Genomic DNA, 16,171 nt, shown 5'->3' with positions numbered 1-16,171 from the left:
CCTCCCAGGATAAAAACGGTCCCACGTTCCACTGTGGCTCTGCAGTTCTCTGTCCGTTCATGCCTTAGACACAATACAAACTCAAAAGGATAGAGGGGAAACCTGTGTAGAGGAATAAAAGGATAACATGGCAATTGCAGAACAAAAATGCAGAAATTTGCATTTGGAGAGAAGTGACTGTAATCATTTAGAAAAATATCCTAAAAAATAAATCAATCACAGTCACCTTTAAAAACACACACACAGTACAAACACACAAATGCAACACACAAGACCAGGAATAAATATAACCAGAAGTCTGAAATAAAGAAACTGTAAAATTGGACCATGGGATATTTTTAAAGTCTTGTGAAGAGACATAGAATGATTTAATATTTGGAAGGTGTTGATTTTCTCAATATGTTTATGTTTTAATGCAATTCCAATAAAATTCTCAATGCAATGTTTTTTGTATTCAACATAATGAACTCATATGAAAAAAAAACTAATTGAAAACTTTCTTAAAAGGAAAAACTCAGATGAACTTGTATAACCAAAATGTTAAAATACATTATAAAAGCTACAAGAATTGAAACAGTGTACCCCAGCACCATAAATGATGCTGGAACAATTCAACTGTTTTAAAGAATAACATTAGATCTTTCATTTCAAAGTTCCATTAAATATTTAAATAGAAAATAGGAAGCCATGAGAGAATTAAAAGAAATATAAGTAATGTGATCTCAGAATGGAAGCCTGTCAAATTATAAAAGTAAAGAAGGAATCATCAAGGAAAGTACTGTTGTATTTAACTATACATCAAAGAAATTTTACATACATAAAAAATAAACAGATCTAAAAGATGACAAATTGAGGGGGTAAAAAATTTTCAACATTGAAGTGGAATTAAATACCAGCTGGTGGAAATGTCAATTGGGATGATGTTTCTAGGGGAAAGTTATAATTTGGACCAAACGTCTTCAAAATGTTTGTACTCTTTGATAGAACTCTTCCACTCCTTAACAACCAGAGAAAACAACAGCCACAACAAAATCAATGCACTAGGCTGTGTGGACACACTTGGTGCCCAGCCCAGATCCCTTTACTTGGCTGGTCCACTTTTTCTCAGCTGCTCTGAATGTTAGCTGCTATGACTCATAGCTGTCTCCTTCTCTAGAGGATGAGCCTTGGCCCACATTGTTCCAGATGGTGGGCACTCATCACCTGCTCCCCCAGACCCAATGGGTAGCCTAGAGGCAATGACAAAGGGGTATTCAAGTCCAGCTTTTTGTTCAAAGTAGAACCAACTTATGATGCAACTTGCCCTCCAAAGGTCCCCATGGGATAAGGCTAAGCTGGGCTCCAGCTGAGACGACATCTTTGCTTAGCTCTTTCCCCTGACCTTCCTTGACCCCCTCACCCCCTTTATCCTGAGAGCACTTCCTCAATATATCATGTTAGCTGAACCCTTTTCTCAGGCTCTGCTTCCAGGAAATCTGACCTTAGACAGAAATTGATTCTTGCAGAATTATTTACCCTAGTGAAAAGTTAGAAACTTCCTAAGTGTCAAGTAGTGGGGGATAAGTTAAATCAATTATGTAAAATTGGTTTGCTGGAACAATAAAATTCATTTTATAGGGAGATATTTTGTATGAGAAAATGCTCATAATATATTGATAGCTCAAGATGCATATTATAGAGATATGCCAATTTTATACAAAAAAAAATACACATATAGAATGAAAATGGAGGGTTCCCCTAAAAATTTACTAGAAAGTAATTCTGGTAGTGATTTTAATTTAGTAACCTTGCAGTAGGTAATTTTTTGGTCGTCTTTGTGATGTTTTGTGTTTTCCTACCTATTATGAAACATAAGCTAGATTTGAAATAAAATTTCAAGACGTTATTCTTCCAAAGTATGATACAAGTCCAGAAAGTCACCACAAGTATCACCCATATCCCAGTCCAACTTCTTCTATGCCCCCTTGTTTTCTCAATAGAAATTTGTTTTTAACTACACTTTTTATGTTAGAATAAGTTTAGATGTATGGAAAAGTGACAAAGAGAATTCTCATAACCCCTTCACCCATCTAACACTATGTGAGATGTTAATGTTAACATGTAACATACTGTTATTTCTTTTGAAATTAAGACAAAAGAATCCTTAGAATATCCTTGGAATTTTCAGAACTATGCAAAATAGAAAAGAAATATATTAAATTCTCAAAAGATGCTGATACTTCTGAACATAGGTGAAATGTAAATTTGATAAAAGCATTTTCGATCAATATGACATTAGGGAAAGTAATCCATTAGGGATTAGGGATCTGTGTATATGACTGGGAGACATTAATGAACATCGTAATCCTTCTAAATGATCATTGTGGGACAACACCCTGACAGGTACAATTATGGCATTCTTAGTCTATGTCCTGCTGCTGTAAGAAAAATTACAGTGTTGCTTTACAGAGAACTTCTTACACTGGGAAGATTTTCTATAAACCATTCTCATTATCTTTCTTTAGGTCATTTTGGATCTGGTGTTGCCTCTTATTTCATATTCTTGAGATGGTTATTTGGAATTAATATTGTGCTCACGGTTATGACAGGTGCTTTTATTGTCCTTCCAGAGGTAAGAACTATTTCCGGTGAGTTTAAAAGTGCCATTTGTTAAAAAGTAGAGACGTTTAGAGCCATAGCATTAGACAACCGCACTCATTATCCTAATGGGAAGGATAATCTGTGTTAAAATAGGGCCTGGCAAACGTTTTCGGCAAAGGGCCAGAGAGTAAATATTTTAGGCTTTCTGGGCCGTATGGTTTGTCACAACTTCTCAAATCTACTGTGTAGTACGAAAGCAGCCATAGACATTAGGTAACTAATAAGTGTGGCGGTATTCTAATAAAATTTTATTTATAGATACAGAAATTTGAAGTTCCCATCATTCTTATGTGTCACAAAATACTACTCTTCTTTGGTTTTTTTTTTTCCCAACCATTTAAAAATGCACAAACCAACCTTAGCTCTCGGGCCACACAAAAAGTGGCGACAGGCTAGATTTGGCTTATGGGACAGTTTGCAGACATTGTGTTAAAATAAAAACCAATTCTCAACTAAAATTCATCCTTGTAAAGTAAATGGGGCCATGTCCCATGCCATTCTAGAAACCCAGTGGCTTCAGTCATCCACCCATAGAAGCCACGTCCAGCCTAGAGAGAGTACACCCAGACAGGCCCCGATCAGGCAAAAAGAAAATCTGGCCACTCATGATTAATGTCTCATCCATGAATCCACCCCCTAGGGACCTCATATGTGCAGCATCTTCAGAGGTGCATGGAGATCAGTGGCCCCTTTTCTTCTGGTCCCTTCCCACCCAGAGGACCGTGTGACATCCTTTCCTCTCTCACCAGCTCATTGCAGGCCAACCCTTTGGAAGCACAGCCAGCAAGACCATCCCCAAGGAGCACACTGCGTCTGCCCAAGATCTGGACACCGTCTGGTCCCTGGGGGTGAGGTTCAGGCTTGGCCACACTTTTGTCTCGAGGCGGGTGGTGAATGTTCTGGGACCTGGGAGTCAGAAGTGACACTGAGTGCTCTCTTTGCAGGGTTACCTCCAATACTCAGTCCTCTTCTATGGCTACTATGGCAGTGAGAGGAGGATCGGGAGGGCTGGCTACCGGCTGCCCTTGGCCTATTTCCTGGTGGGGATGGCAGTGTTTGCTTACAGCTTCATCATTCTCTTAAAAAAGTATGTCTGTTCAGTTTCTCAAAATACATGCCAAAATGATACATACGATCTCATTTCATCTTGTCACTCACCCTGTAAAGTCAAGGCCATTTTCCAGATGAGGAGACCACAGATAAAAGAGATAAATGCTCATTTTAACCGACACTGATTGAACCCTTGAAGCTTTGTGCCAGGTTCTGTGTTGGGTCTGGAGAGACAAGAATCAAATAGACTTACCAGGTAACATCAGTTTAGACAATGTAGATGTTACCGACCAGGGTTCCTGGCCTTCCCCAGCCAATAGAAATTGACTAGAGGCCAGACAAGAGATTCAGGCAAGGCCTTACTAGGGCCCCTTCTGCAGCAGCAGGGAGCAAAAGCAAACAACAGGTTCCCTTGCTCCCTGAAGGGGGGCAAGCTTGTTTGTTATATGGGGTGCGGGTAGGTGTGTGTCCAGGTGTCAGGCCAGAAGGGTGGCTTAGGTGTTTTGCCCACCCCTTAGGTGGTGGTGTGTGCAGGGGTCATGCGCAGCCCCCTGCTTTTGCTCCCAACACCCTGTTTTTGCTCCAGGCTCTTCAAAAGTGGCAGTTGGGTTTTTTTGGTCTCTTTGTATCTTTTGGGTCCAGAATTTGCCCCAGCTGCACAAGCACACAGTTATTTTTAGTCCCATACAGTTTCTTTGTATTTTGTTGCTCATGGGGAGGTGTGTCCATGTGCAAGCATTGCAGCACTGCAGCAAAGGGTCCCAGGTCCCAGCCTGTCTCATAGGAACTGCACTAAAAGAGAGGTGAACGAGATGGGTTAGGTGACCAGAGGTTGCAGAAAGCAAAGCTTCCTCTCGACTATATTTTTGCCTGTGACCTAGTTACAAATTACGTAAAGGCCAGTCTCGTCTGTGTTGTGATGCAGTTCAAACATGTAGTTGGTTATTGAAAGCAGGGCGCAGTGCAAAGAAAGCAGACTGGCTGGGGCCTCATCTGTAAAATGGGCAGGTTGGCTCAGAATATCACCAGGTTCCCTTAAGGCTGTTACATTCTGTGTAGGAGCTAGATAAATGCAGAGTGACAGAGAGGCTCTGAGCCCAAGGAGAAGCGGGCCCCCACCCTCTTGGCTCACCTGCTACTTCCCTCAGATGCGTGTGTACCAGTACGTCTTCATCACACTGCCCCTTGTGACATCTTTGCAAAGTGCAGGTAGAAGGGGCTGGGATTTAAAAAAGATAGAACAATCATCATCACCATCGTCACCATCATCAAACAAAGACCTAGGGAGATGCACAGTGACTTGAGGACCTTCAGTTCCCATGAAGCTTTCCAGCTTAGCCTCTGGATGGCCTCAAGACCCCACGACCCCACCTAGAACACGGGCTCTTTGCGAGATGTTACAATTTAAGAGACAAATTGATGTCAACTCGGGAGCAGGAAGTATGGATGGACAGAGTAGTAAAAGCTTCTAACAGGAGAGATGGTCTACAAGACAGGGAACTTGCACCCAAGGAGGGATCGTGACCCCTGCCTTCCCATACACCTGAGGGAAAGTCGTGTTAGGGAGGGATCCGAAGTGCTTCTGCTTGGTGAGGTGGGGTAGTTACTTCAATGGGCAGGGGCTCCAAGGAGATGGATTCAGCTCAGAGTAAAGAATTTGGTTTCACAATCACAGTCGCACAGAGATGCAGTGGATGCACACACCTTCAGGGACTTCCTGACCTCCAGTGACGGGAGAGCTTGTGCACCGGACTCACCCAAGAATTTGCTGTTTTCACACTGTTCAAAGGGGTTGGCTGAGGACGCAAGCCAGGAGAGGGGCTGAACCCAGCCGGCACTCTGCTTGCCCACATCCAGATGCGGCTCCTTGCTCTGCGTGGACTCGCAGCAGCCCCCTAGTGGCTGAACCTGCTCCTGACACTGTTCTTACATGACCCTTTCTGGTCCTTTTTTATAAAAATTTTTATTGGGGTAGAATTGATTTACAATGTTGTGTTAGTGTCAGGTGTACAGCAAAGTGAATCAGTTATACATATACATATATCCACTCTTTTTTAGATTCTTTTCCTATATAGGTCATTATAGAGTACTGAGTAGAGTTCCCTGTGCTATACAGTAGGTCCTTATTAGTTAACTATTTTATACATAGTAGTGTGTCTATGTCAATCCCAATCTACCAATTTATCCCTCTCCCCCTTAACCCCCCATAACCATAAGTCTATTTTCTACATCTGTAACTCTATTTCGGTTTTGTAGATAAGTTCATTTGTAGCCTTTTTTTAGATTCCACATACAAATGATATCATGATATTTGTCTTTCTCTGACTTACTTCACTTAGTATGATAATCTCTATTTGCATCCCTGTTGCTGCAAATGGCATTATTTCATTCTTTTTTATGGCTGAGTAATATTCCATTGTATATATGTGCCACATCTTCTTTATCCATTCATCTGATGGTGGACATTTAGGTTGCTTCTATGTCCTGCCTATTGTAGTGCTGCAAGGAACATTGAGGTGCATGTAACTTTTCAAATTATGGTTTTCTCTGGTCCTTTTTTGCAGGATGGCTAAGAATTCCCGCATGAGCCTCGCCAGCGCGTCCAATGAAAACTACACGTTCTGCTGGCGGGTGTTCTGCGCCTGGGATTACCTCATTGGAAACCCAGAGGCGGCAGAGAGCAAAACCGCTGCCATCGTGAACAGCATCAGGGTGAGTAAGCGAGCCTGTTCAGGCTGCCGGGAGTCAGGGCTCTGCAGATCACAGCCTTCACAGCGTGAGCCGCTGGCCCTCTGCTGGGAGAGTCAGCGTGGTCTCCTTCCCACTGTGCTCACAGACCAGGGCAGCCACGGTCTGCACCGAGACGTGACATACTGTGCCTCCAACAGGCACCAAACAATCGGATGGTGTACTGGAGAAAAATACGGGAACGTCTCTTTTTTTTTACTTTCATCCTTCTAAAATTTCAGTGTGTGTATCTTTGTTCATTTGCATAATGGATTGCTACCGTGTTGCGTGTACTTGTAAATGAATAAATACATATATGTGAGGGATATAAGCTTTTAGTGTTACCTTAGAAGATAATGCAGTCAAAGGCATTCGGAGACCTGGATCTACTGAACAACACAGACAGTTCAATGGTGCCCCCTTTTGAGAAAAAAAATGATTTAGATCATTTCAGTGACCTAAATAATTTACTCCTTCCTCTCTTTTTCCCATTCCCCAATTTCCTTTTTTATCTATCTATTATCATATAAAGCACTGATATCAATAGAATCTTATTGGATGGAGTCTAGACATTGAAGTTATGATGAAAAATACTGGATAAGTCATTTCTTTCATAAACTATTTCTGAATATTTATGATTAACGATGATGCTAAGCTTTTGATACCATATGTGTCTTTCTTTAAAGGAGGCTATACTGGAAGAACAGGAGAAGAAGAAGAGCAAAAACCTGTATGTATGAAGACTCCCCATCCTGAATTCATTGATAAGCTGTTTTAATTTAGTAGAAAAGTCACTAGACTAGATCTCATTTTCACACCTTTTCAGGCAGTTCTTCTCCTTAAAGCCTGTCCTTCTGGTAATGTGGAATGTGGGAACCCCATAATTTTTCAATAGCAGTATTTCGGAGTTGTTCCTCCTTCCATGGATCCGGCAGTAGGGTGAGAGGTCTGAGGCTGACCAGCTTCCTGTTCTTTTACTTAGATAATAAAAGATTTTTTTTAGCACCAATTTCTAGTTTGTTAAACTAAGCAAAGACTAATTTTATTTAGCAACGAACCTCTGAAGTCCTAGGACACAAGTAGTATCCAATGCTTGTCGACAAAACTTCTAAAGTGACTTCTCGGCTTTGGAGTTCTTCTCAAGGTTGTGAGGGCTTCCTTGGTGAGGGTGAGGCCCTTTGGCCACAGAATGGACGACACAGAAAGGCGATGACCCAGTCCTCCTGGGCCGGACACGCCTGCTCATCCAATATCCTCACTGGTTCTTCTTTTAAAATTAATTTCTATTGGAGTATAGTTGCTTTACAATGTTGCATGAGTTTCTGCTGTACAGCAAAGTGAATCAGTTATAGGTAGACATATATCCTCTCCTTTTTAGATTTCCTTCCATATTTAGATCACCACAGAGCATTGAGTAGAGTTCCATGTGCTATACAGCAGGTTCTCATTAGCTATCTATTTTATATACAGTAGTGTGTATAAGTCAGTCCCAATCTCCCAGTTCATCCCACCCTCCCTGCCCCCTTGGTAACCATACGTTTGTTCTCTACATCTGTGACTCTACTTCTCCTTTGCAAATGAGTTCATCTCTACCATTTTTCTAGATTCTACATATAAGCGATATTATACGGTATTTGTTTTTCTCTTTCTGACTTACTTCACTCTGTATGACAGGCTCTAGGTCCATCCTCACTGGTTCTTTAAGCCCCATGATTAGTTCCTACAGTGCAGAAAGCCTGTCCTGGGGAGTGCTGGAGACCTGGGGAGTGGAGGAAACACCCAGCCCCCGAGAGGAAGCAGGGTGTCCTGGTGGGAAGGATTCTCCACAGGGTGTCAGAAGATGGATTCTAGCCCTCTCTTCGTCATTAACTTCTATGACCCCGAAACTCCCTTGACTTTTCCGGGCCTCTAATTCCTCACTTATGAAATGAAAGGATGGGACTCCATCCGTGCTTCTCAGAGGAAAGAGAGCGCCCACCCACATCAGAATCACCCGTGGGCACTGCAGACGCAGACCCCTTTGGCGCCCACCCTGATTGACTGAATTAACGTCTCTGGGAGTAAGAGACAAGGCTCCACATTCTTAGCAGGTCTCGCAAAGCAAAACTCACAGGAGGTTTTTATGTTCCCTCAAATTTGGAAGCTCCTGCCGTCCTAAATGCATTCCAGTTAAAAAACGTCTCATTCAATGATTCATTATTACAAACAAACAAATCAGCAAGGAACCGGATTCTCATCTCTCTTCCACGCACAAATCCTGAGTCCTCCTGATTCTGTCAAAACTTGAGGAAAATAGATGTGTAAGAGGTATTCTGGGATATCCAGGATATTATAACAGGAGGTGGAAGGAAGAGGGTGGAGACAGGGGAAAACTAGCATGTGACTGCCTACTTCCCCTGCAAGCCCATCACGTGCATTTTCTGGTGTAATTGCCACAAGGACCAACAGTGCTGGAGGCGGGGAGGGGGAACCAGAGATGCAGGACCTGCCTCAGGGACCACGTGGGTAGCATGACCCTACAAATGATGACAGGGTGATCTGGGGACAGGAGGAAGTGAAGAAGCACTAAGGTGGTGTTAATGGACCTCACTCTCAAGTCTTCCATCTCTGGTGCTCTATGACGCCTTATCGAAAGCTCTCCTCTGCCAGAAGACAAGGTGACACTTAGCATTCCATTTGGGAGTGAGTTTCCTCATTGCGCAGAGGAAAGGCTAAGATCCGTGCAGAAGGAGATGTTGTGACCTGCCCAAGGTCACCCAGAGGGTGGGGAGCGGGTGGTACACCCCTCGCGTGCCCTTCCAAATCCTCCTGGCCACACCTCTTTCTCCAGCCCTTGATGCCAGGCAGGCTGTGCAGGCTGCCACCGGCTGCACACATGCCCCTCAGAGCCTCCACTGGTACCCATTGCTCACTGCCCAGGGCTCCTCTGAGGCTGCAGTGTGGGGCACCCACAAGATCCCAGTCCACACGTGTTCATGCAACCAAAAGACTGGGTGCAGCACTGGGAGTCAGTGCTCTGGAGTGGCCCTGGGAACCACCAGGGAACAGGAGCTGATGGAAAACGCTCCGCATTTTCACCCCCCACCCCCCGGCCAGGCATTTCTGAGATGCCACCTCACAGGCCCCTCAGAAGGCCCTGCAGCCGCCTGCCCTCTGTGGTCTCACTCCCCAGAACTTCACGCACACTTCCTGGCATCACTTCCCAGAAAAACTCCTCGCAAACACACCTTTGCCTGAGGTTCTGCTTTCAGGGAAAACGGACTAAGACTGACCCCGAAGTCGGAAGCAGATGCCTTAAAGATAAGCCAATTGGAGTCAGTGAATTCTCCTCCAGGAAGAGTAGGGTTTTTTCAGTTAAAACTGGAAACTTACTGTAAACGCAGTAAGTCCCCTACATATGAACGAGTTCCGTCCCGAGAGCACGTTCGTAAGTCCAATGTGTTCGTAAGTCCAACAAAGTTAGCCACAATCGGCTCTCTAGTACTGTACTGGAATAGGTTTATCATACTTTTCACACAGATAACACATAAAAAACAAACACAAAGAATAAAACATTTTGACTCTTACAATACGGTACCTTGAAAAGTACAGTAGCACAGTACCACAGCTGGCATCCGGGGGCTGGCATCGAGTGAACAGGAAAGAAACGTTAGTGACTGGAGGAGGGAGAGGAGGTGGGAGATGGTAGAGCTGAAGGATCGTCAGCAACAGGAGACGGGGGGCGAGCTGTGATGTCACTCACGCCTGACGTTGCTGGTACAGGTTCCAGATGCATGTTCGCATCTTTGAAAGTTCGCAACTTGCAGGTTCCTATGTAGGGGACTTACTGTAGTAGCAACACGGTTGATTGTAAGAGGCCTTTGGGAAGTGAGACCTGGCGAGGAAAGAGGAGCCCGTGTCCCAGCTCCTTTCTTTACTTCTTCCTCCAGCAAATATTTATGAAGTGCTTCTATGGACTGGGCCTGTTCTAAGAGCTGAGAATACAGCCGTGAAGAAGACTTTTAACAATCGAGCACTTGCTTTCTAGAGGGAAAAGACAGATAACCAATCCCAAGTAAATACGTGGTATAATATTGAAATCATGGTGTGAAATGAGAGGCAGGATCATTACCTCCCCTCCTTCCTCCCCCTTCCCTCTCCTGAGCACCTGTACCTGAGCTCCTGTAACTGAAATGTGCATACGCCACAGGACTCCCATTTTAAGTGGCAAAGCAAACACTGAAGCCCAAATACTCAGACTCCAGAACGCATGTGTGTGTGTGTGTGTGTGTGTGTGTGTGTGTTTAAAGCCCCACTGATGCTGGTGGCTTAGATGAATAACTCACTGTTGATCTCTTAGGAAATGAGGGATTCTGGGGGTGGGGGAAGAACACTGATTCTTCAGGGCAGAGAATCCACTTGGCAGTAAATGTCTTCCCATCCTTCACCGGCCTTTTCTGTGCATCAGGGCGCCCTGTGCAGAGCCCGGTATATCGTCCTCACACCTGCCTCTCCCCGCAGGGCAGTGGCCATCTGCCTGAGGGTCATCGCCAACATCTTGGTGCTTCTCTCGCTGGCTGGGAGCATCTCTCTCATCTACTTCGTGGTGGATCGGTCCCAGAAGCTAGCACAGTCCAAGAAGGAGCTGACGCTCTGGGAAAAGAACGAGGTACCCACACAACAGTAGCTGCCCCTCTGTTTCCTGGGTGTTTCTTAAGTGGGTTCCCTGGAAACATCTCCACGGAAAAATTGCAATCTTCTTCTTCTAGAGCACGGGCTGCAAGAGCTTGGAGCCGGAGTGGCAACATCCGGCCTTGGCTAAGTGATTTCACTGGTCTTAATAAGGAAGATTTTGATTCAAAAACACCTTCAGGCATTTGCACAGTCTTTACGTTTGAGTTTTGCTGCCGACTGTGCTTTGCTTTTCTGGCTTCGTGTTTCTCTATATACATGTTTCCAGAAACTGACTTCACCTAGACTTGCATTGGCAACTGCACTGTCTTTCATTGCATGTGTCAAAGTTGACCGTGTGGGGATTATTGAACATTTAGGTGCTTTCCATATTTCTAAATCACAAATAATCCTTCCCAAACAGCCCCACACCAATGGCTTATTTTTTTCTTTTTCTTTTTTTTTTTGGCGATACGCAGACCTCTCACTGTTGTGGCCTCTCCCGTTGCGGAGCACAGGCTCCGGACGCGCAGGCTCAGCGGCCATGGCTCACAGGCCCCGCCGCTCCGCGGCATGTGGGATCTTCCCGGACCAGGGCGCGAACCTGTGTCCCCTGCATCGGCAGGTGGACTTTCAACCACTGCGCCACCAGGGAAGCCCCGTATGGCTTATTTTTTAAAATGCTCTTTCCCCTCCATTTATGGGAATATTCCCATGAATAGAAAATTACCAAGAGGGAGGTTATAAACAATTTTATAATTCTTAATATTTATTGCAAAACTCGTGTCCTGAACACTTGGCTCAATTTACCTGCACAAATGCTACCTCTCAGACCACTTGTATGAAAATGATTACCATCCTTGGGATTTAAAAAACAAAGTGGGCAGGCCAGGTGATACTTATCAATTTATCCTCAATGTACAATAATTTTTCAAACTCTGAGACTGCATTAGGTAATCTCTTTCTATACCTCTTCATGTTTTATGTGAATTAAGTGGGTTATATATTGATAAATATGGGCTTGTGTGTAGATAGATATTTTAAAGGTAAATTCAGAAATTATTTCTTCCTTTAGCTCACACCTCTTGTGTACCAGCTAAGCCTCCTTTTTCATTTGCAGAGAAAGTACATAAGTCCAGAGAAACAAGAGCCAGGCATAATTCTCTAGATAATTAATCTTCCATGTGCAGAAAGAATATTAAATTACCTCTCAGCCTTCCCTTTTCTATTCTTAACAGTTACAGTTATTTCCTTCTTCCATCCAAGGTAAGGGAAGTAGAAATAGAATGAGATGGTAATTGGAGAAGGTGGCAGAAACACCAGTAAATCTCAAAAGACCTGTACGAGTGTCTTCAGATTAAGGAGTGTTCCTAGAAGGGATAAACCCATGGCAAAGTGGCCTTTTGAAAACAGCTAATTAGCCAAGATTTGGGGGAGGTTTTCCATGTAAGAACTGCATGACCCTCTGAATACCCCCCTCCCCGACCAAACATTAGGCTACAGACCAACTATGAGGTGAGGGAGGCTGGGATGCGGGTCCCCGGGGAGCTCAGTGGGGCACACCCTCTCTTGGTAGGTGAGCGTGGTGGTGTCCCTCGTCACCATGCTGGCGCCGTCAGCCTTTGACCTCATCGCCGCCTTGGAGATGTACCACCCACGGACCACACTGCGCTTCCAGCTGGCAAGGTACCGCCACCCCACTGGGAAATGGCTTGTTGTGGGTTACCCGTCCGGCCACCCACTGTGGGAACCCAGTCCCTCGGGAACCAGGACTTGCTTTGTTCCCCCCAAAACTTAGCACAGGACTTCCCCTACGGCTGCATCTCAAGAAACTCAGGGGACCACAAGAGAGAATGGTGGGAAGAAGGGGGAAGAGGAAGCAGGGAGAGAGGAGGGGGCTGGAGAGGATGGACCAGGAGGACAGGATGGAAGAAACGGGTGAAAAGGTGGTGATGAGAACAAGAGGAGGAAGAGGAGGTGGGAGAGAGGGAGGGGGAGGGGGAGGGGAAGGGGGAGAACAGGCAGAAAAAGCAGATACAAGAGAAAGAGGACCAAGAAGATGATGGACAGTGTGCCGTGTATCGCTCACGTTGGGTCCCTCAGTGGACTGACCGTGAGAGGTGAGAGACCCATGCTGTCTTTCCAGACGCGAGATGAACATCGTGCTTTGCTAATAATTCCCCAAAGCGTAGACTCAAAGCGGTTCTTGTAAGTCAGGGAGCCTCGGGCATCAGGGCTGTGCTGGGATGGTCAGTGGGTGTGAATACAGGTGGTTAATGCAGATGTGAGCACAGCAGGCGGGGAGTAGGGGCAGGGGAGGGGGAGGTCAGAGGGGCCAGCCCCCTGAAACCACACTTCTTCTCTAGCGCTGGCATCATCACTGCCTTCCCGAAAAATCCCCGTCTCTGTTAGGGTGACTGTCGCAGAGGGTGGCACTGTCCGAGCCCCGCTGATTTACCTCCCATCCCTCCCGGGTCTACAGTGTTTGGTTTGTGCTTTCCCTTGTAATGCTTGATCACGTTCCACAGAACAAATTTCCCACAGAGCACTTTGGGAAGAATGGCTGCCATTCAGGAGTCGGCAAATGTTTTCCATAAAGGACCAAATAGTAAATCTTTTTGGTTGTGCGGGCCACACGGTCTCTGTGGCTCAAATCTGAGGTTGTAGCACAAAAGCAGCCACAGACAATACATCATCCGAAGGGTGTGGCCGAGTTCCCTGCAACTTTATTACAAAAATAGAAGAGGGTAGGGTTTGGCTAAAAGGCTGTAGTTTGCCACGATCTTGAAGTCCAACTGTCACTTCAGAGATAGAAAAACATCACTCGAAAGATCAAGGGGTGTGTGGAAGCCCCTCACCCAGGGTAGCTCTGGAAGGCACTCCCAGCCCCCCAGGCTTGAACCCTGGTCTCTGTGCTCTGCTCGGCACCTCCTCTGTTGACCTAGGAGAGAGAAGTGCTGTCCTCAGCAACTCCCTCACGGCAGGCACTGGGGAGGATCAATTCTGTGATTGCATTTGGTCTAACAGCAGTCCTATTATACAGATTGGCCTCGTTATTCTCGTTCAAAACTAGAGAAACAGGGGCTTCAAGAGACTTGCCCCTGATGAATTCAGGCTAATTCTAGAAATAAGAGTAGGATATATTACTTTAGTTCCACTAACTCACCAGCAGACGAAGCTACCTTTCACTCAGGGCACAGTGAGAACCAGAGCCATGCGATACGAAGACGGCAGAAGGTTAAATTCTCTCGGTCCTTCCTTCAGCCAACAAGTGCCAAGTCGACTCTGAGGGTCCTGCCCTGTGTTAGGTGAAGACAGAGATAGAAAGGGAAGCTGAAGGGAATCCCTCCACAGTGCACAGGGAAAGCCAAGATGAGTCAGAATGATGCCCCCGGAGGTGTCCTAGCCCCTGTTTCCCTGCTCACTCCTGCACACTGGTGGCCACAGGTGGTAAACTCTGCACCTGAGGAGATGAAGGCCTGTGGGGATGGGCGACTCAAAGTTCCAGTCATCTGGAGTCGTTTCCTCATGTTAAATCTGCTTTCTCTTTTTCACCAACTGGCACTGGCTTCATGATTCTCCAAGTGCCAACCACTGTCCTGTGAGAGATTTGTAAACCTGCCATTTTCCTTTCTCATCTCATTTTCCCAGACATGTTTCTGTTAAGACCCAAGGCTGCAGCCTGGGAAACTCCATGACGTGTTTCCCCAGACCTTCCAACTCCGGGGAAACGGGCATCAAGTCTTGGATCACTGGCTGATAGAGGCTGCTGCGGGCAGGTACCATCTGCTCAAGGTTGCCCACCTGTGAGCAGGTGTAGACGTGCCCACAGCCCCTCACTGATTCAGCCCGTCTGACGGGTTCAGCCTGTATTTCAGAGCCAGACCACTGAGATCCTGAAATCTCACCTGCCTCTTTTTAACTGTGTGAACCCGAGCAGGTGACTTAAGGCCTCCCCATGTTCAATACCCTTGTCCCTTAAGTGGGGGTTATAATAATATGGACCTCATAGGCGAGACTCAAATGAGATAATGCCTGGAAAATCACTTTATAAACCAGAAGACAGGACAGGACATGGATAATTCACTCTACACTTCAGAGCCCCGCTTCCTGAGCTCACACACTGTCTGCTATCCCAGCGGTTCTGAAATACTGATCCAGAGATTGGTTATAGTGGCATCACCTGGTAAGGAGATAAAAGGATTCCCAGACCCCATCCAGACCTCTCGAAACAGTGTAGATTCTGGAATTCTGTATTTTGTTTTAATGTCCACAGTCTGATTCTGAAGGAAACCAAGTGTGGCAACCAGCAACTGTCTTAGCCAAAACATGGTGGTCACTCCCAAATTGTGGTCAGTCTAGAACCATGGAGTGGTGGTCTGGTCATTCAAGGTGGGCTTGTGGCTTTCAGGGTCCTTGTGCTGTACCTGGGAAACCTCTACAGTCTGATCATCGCCCTCCTGGACAAAGTTAACAGCATGAGCACTGAGGTGAGTGCTCCGTCCTGGGGACGTGCCCAGCCAACCACTGCCCCCCCCACACCACACACACATACGCACATACACACATATATACACACACACACAAACACACACACATACACACATACATACACATATACAGACACATATACACACACATACACAAAGACACACACATATACACAAACACATGCACATACACACATATATACACATACACACACAAACACACACACATACACACATATATAGGCATATGCACATACACACATATACACACATACATATATAGGCATACACATATACACACACATGCACACATATATACATACACACATATATTTACACATGCACAAACACACACACATATACACATACATATTGAATACATACACACATATATACACATACACCCATATACACATACACACACATACATATACACACATATATACACATACAGATATAGAGTCATCATCAGTGTTGTCAATATCACTGCTAGTATTTGCACTCTGTTCATCATGTTCAAAAATCAGTTCATTTTTGGTCTTCTCAACAGAGGATAGGAAATTTGGTCTCATTTCCAAGATAAAGAAACTGAGGCCAGAATTTATGGCTAGTCA

At 45.2% G+C, this 16,171-nt stretch overlaps 1 protein-coding gene across 1 annotated transcript in view; it reads left to right on the top strand.

Moving 5' to 3' along the window:
- TMC3 (transmembrane channel like 3) overlaps positions 1 to 16,171 on the top strand; it is a 43,770-nt gene that overhangs the window by 10,905 nt on the left and 16,694 nt on the right. Inside the window, exons 5-12 of the mRNA XM_060120720.1 lie at positions 2,505 to 2,611; positions 3,390 to 3,488; positions 3,585 to 3,727; positions 6,255 to 6,402; positions 7,104 to 7,147; positions 10,918 to 11,065; positions 12,644 to 12,753; positions 15,479 to 15,557. Coding sequence (XP_059976703.1) covers positions 2,505 to 2,611; positions 3,390 to 3,488; positions 3,585 to 3,727; positions 6,255 to 6,402; positions 7,104 to 7,147; positions 10,918 to 11,065; positions 12,644 to 12,753; positions 15,479 to 15,557 — 878 coding nt within the window. The remainder of the gene's footprint in view (positions 1 to 2,504; positions 2,612 to 3,389; positions 3,489 to 3,584; positions 3,728 to 6,254; positions 6,403 to 7,103; positions 7,148 to 10,917; positions 11,066 to 12,643; positions 12,754 to 15,478; positions 15,558 to 16,171) is intronic.

Source organism: Lagenorhynchus albirostris, chromosome 1, assembly GCF_949774975.1.
Source record: "Lagenorhynchus albirostris chromosome 1, mLagAlb1.1, whole genome shotgun sequence".
NCBI lineage: Eukaryota > Metazoa > Chordata > Mammalia > Artiodactyla > Delphinidae > Lagenorhynchus > Lagenorhynchus albirostris.
This window is presented reverse-complemented; position numbering and strand designations above follow the sequence as displayed.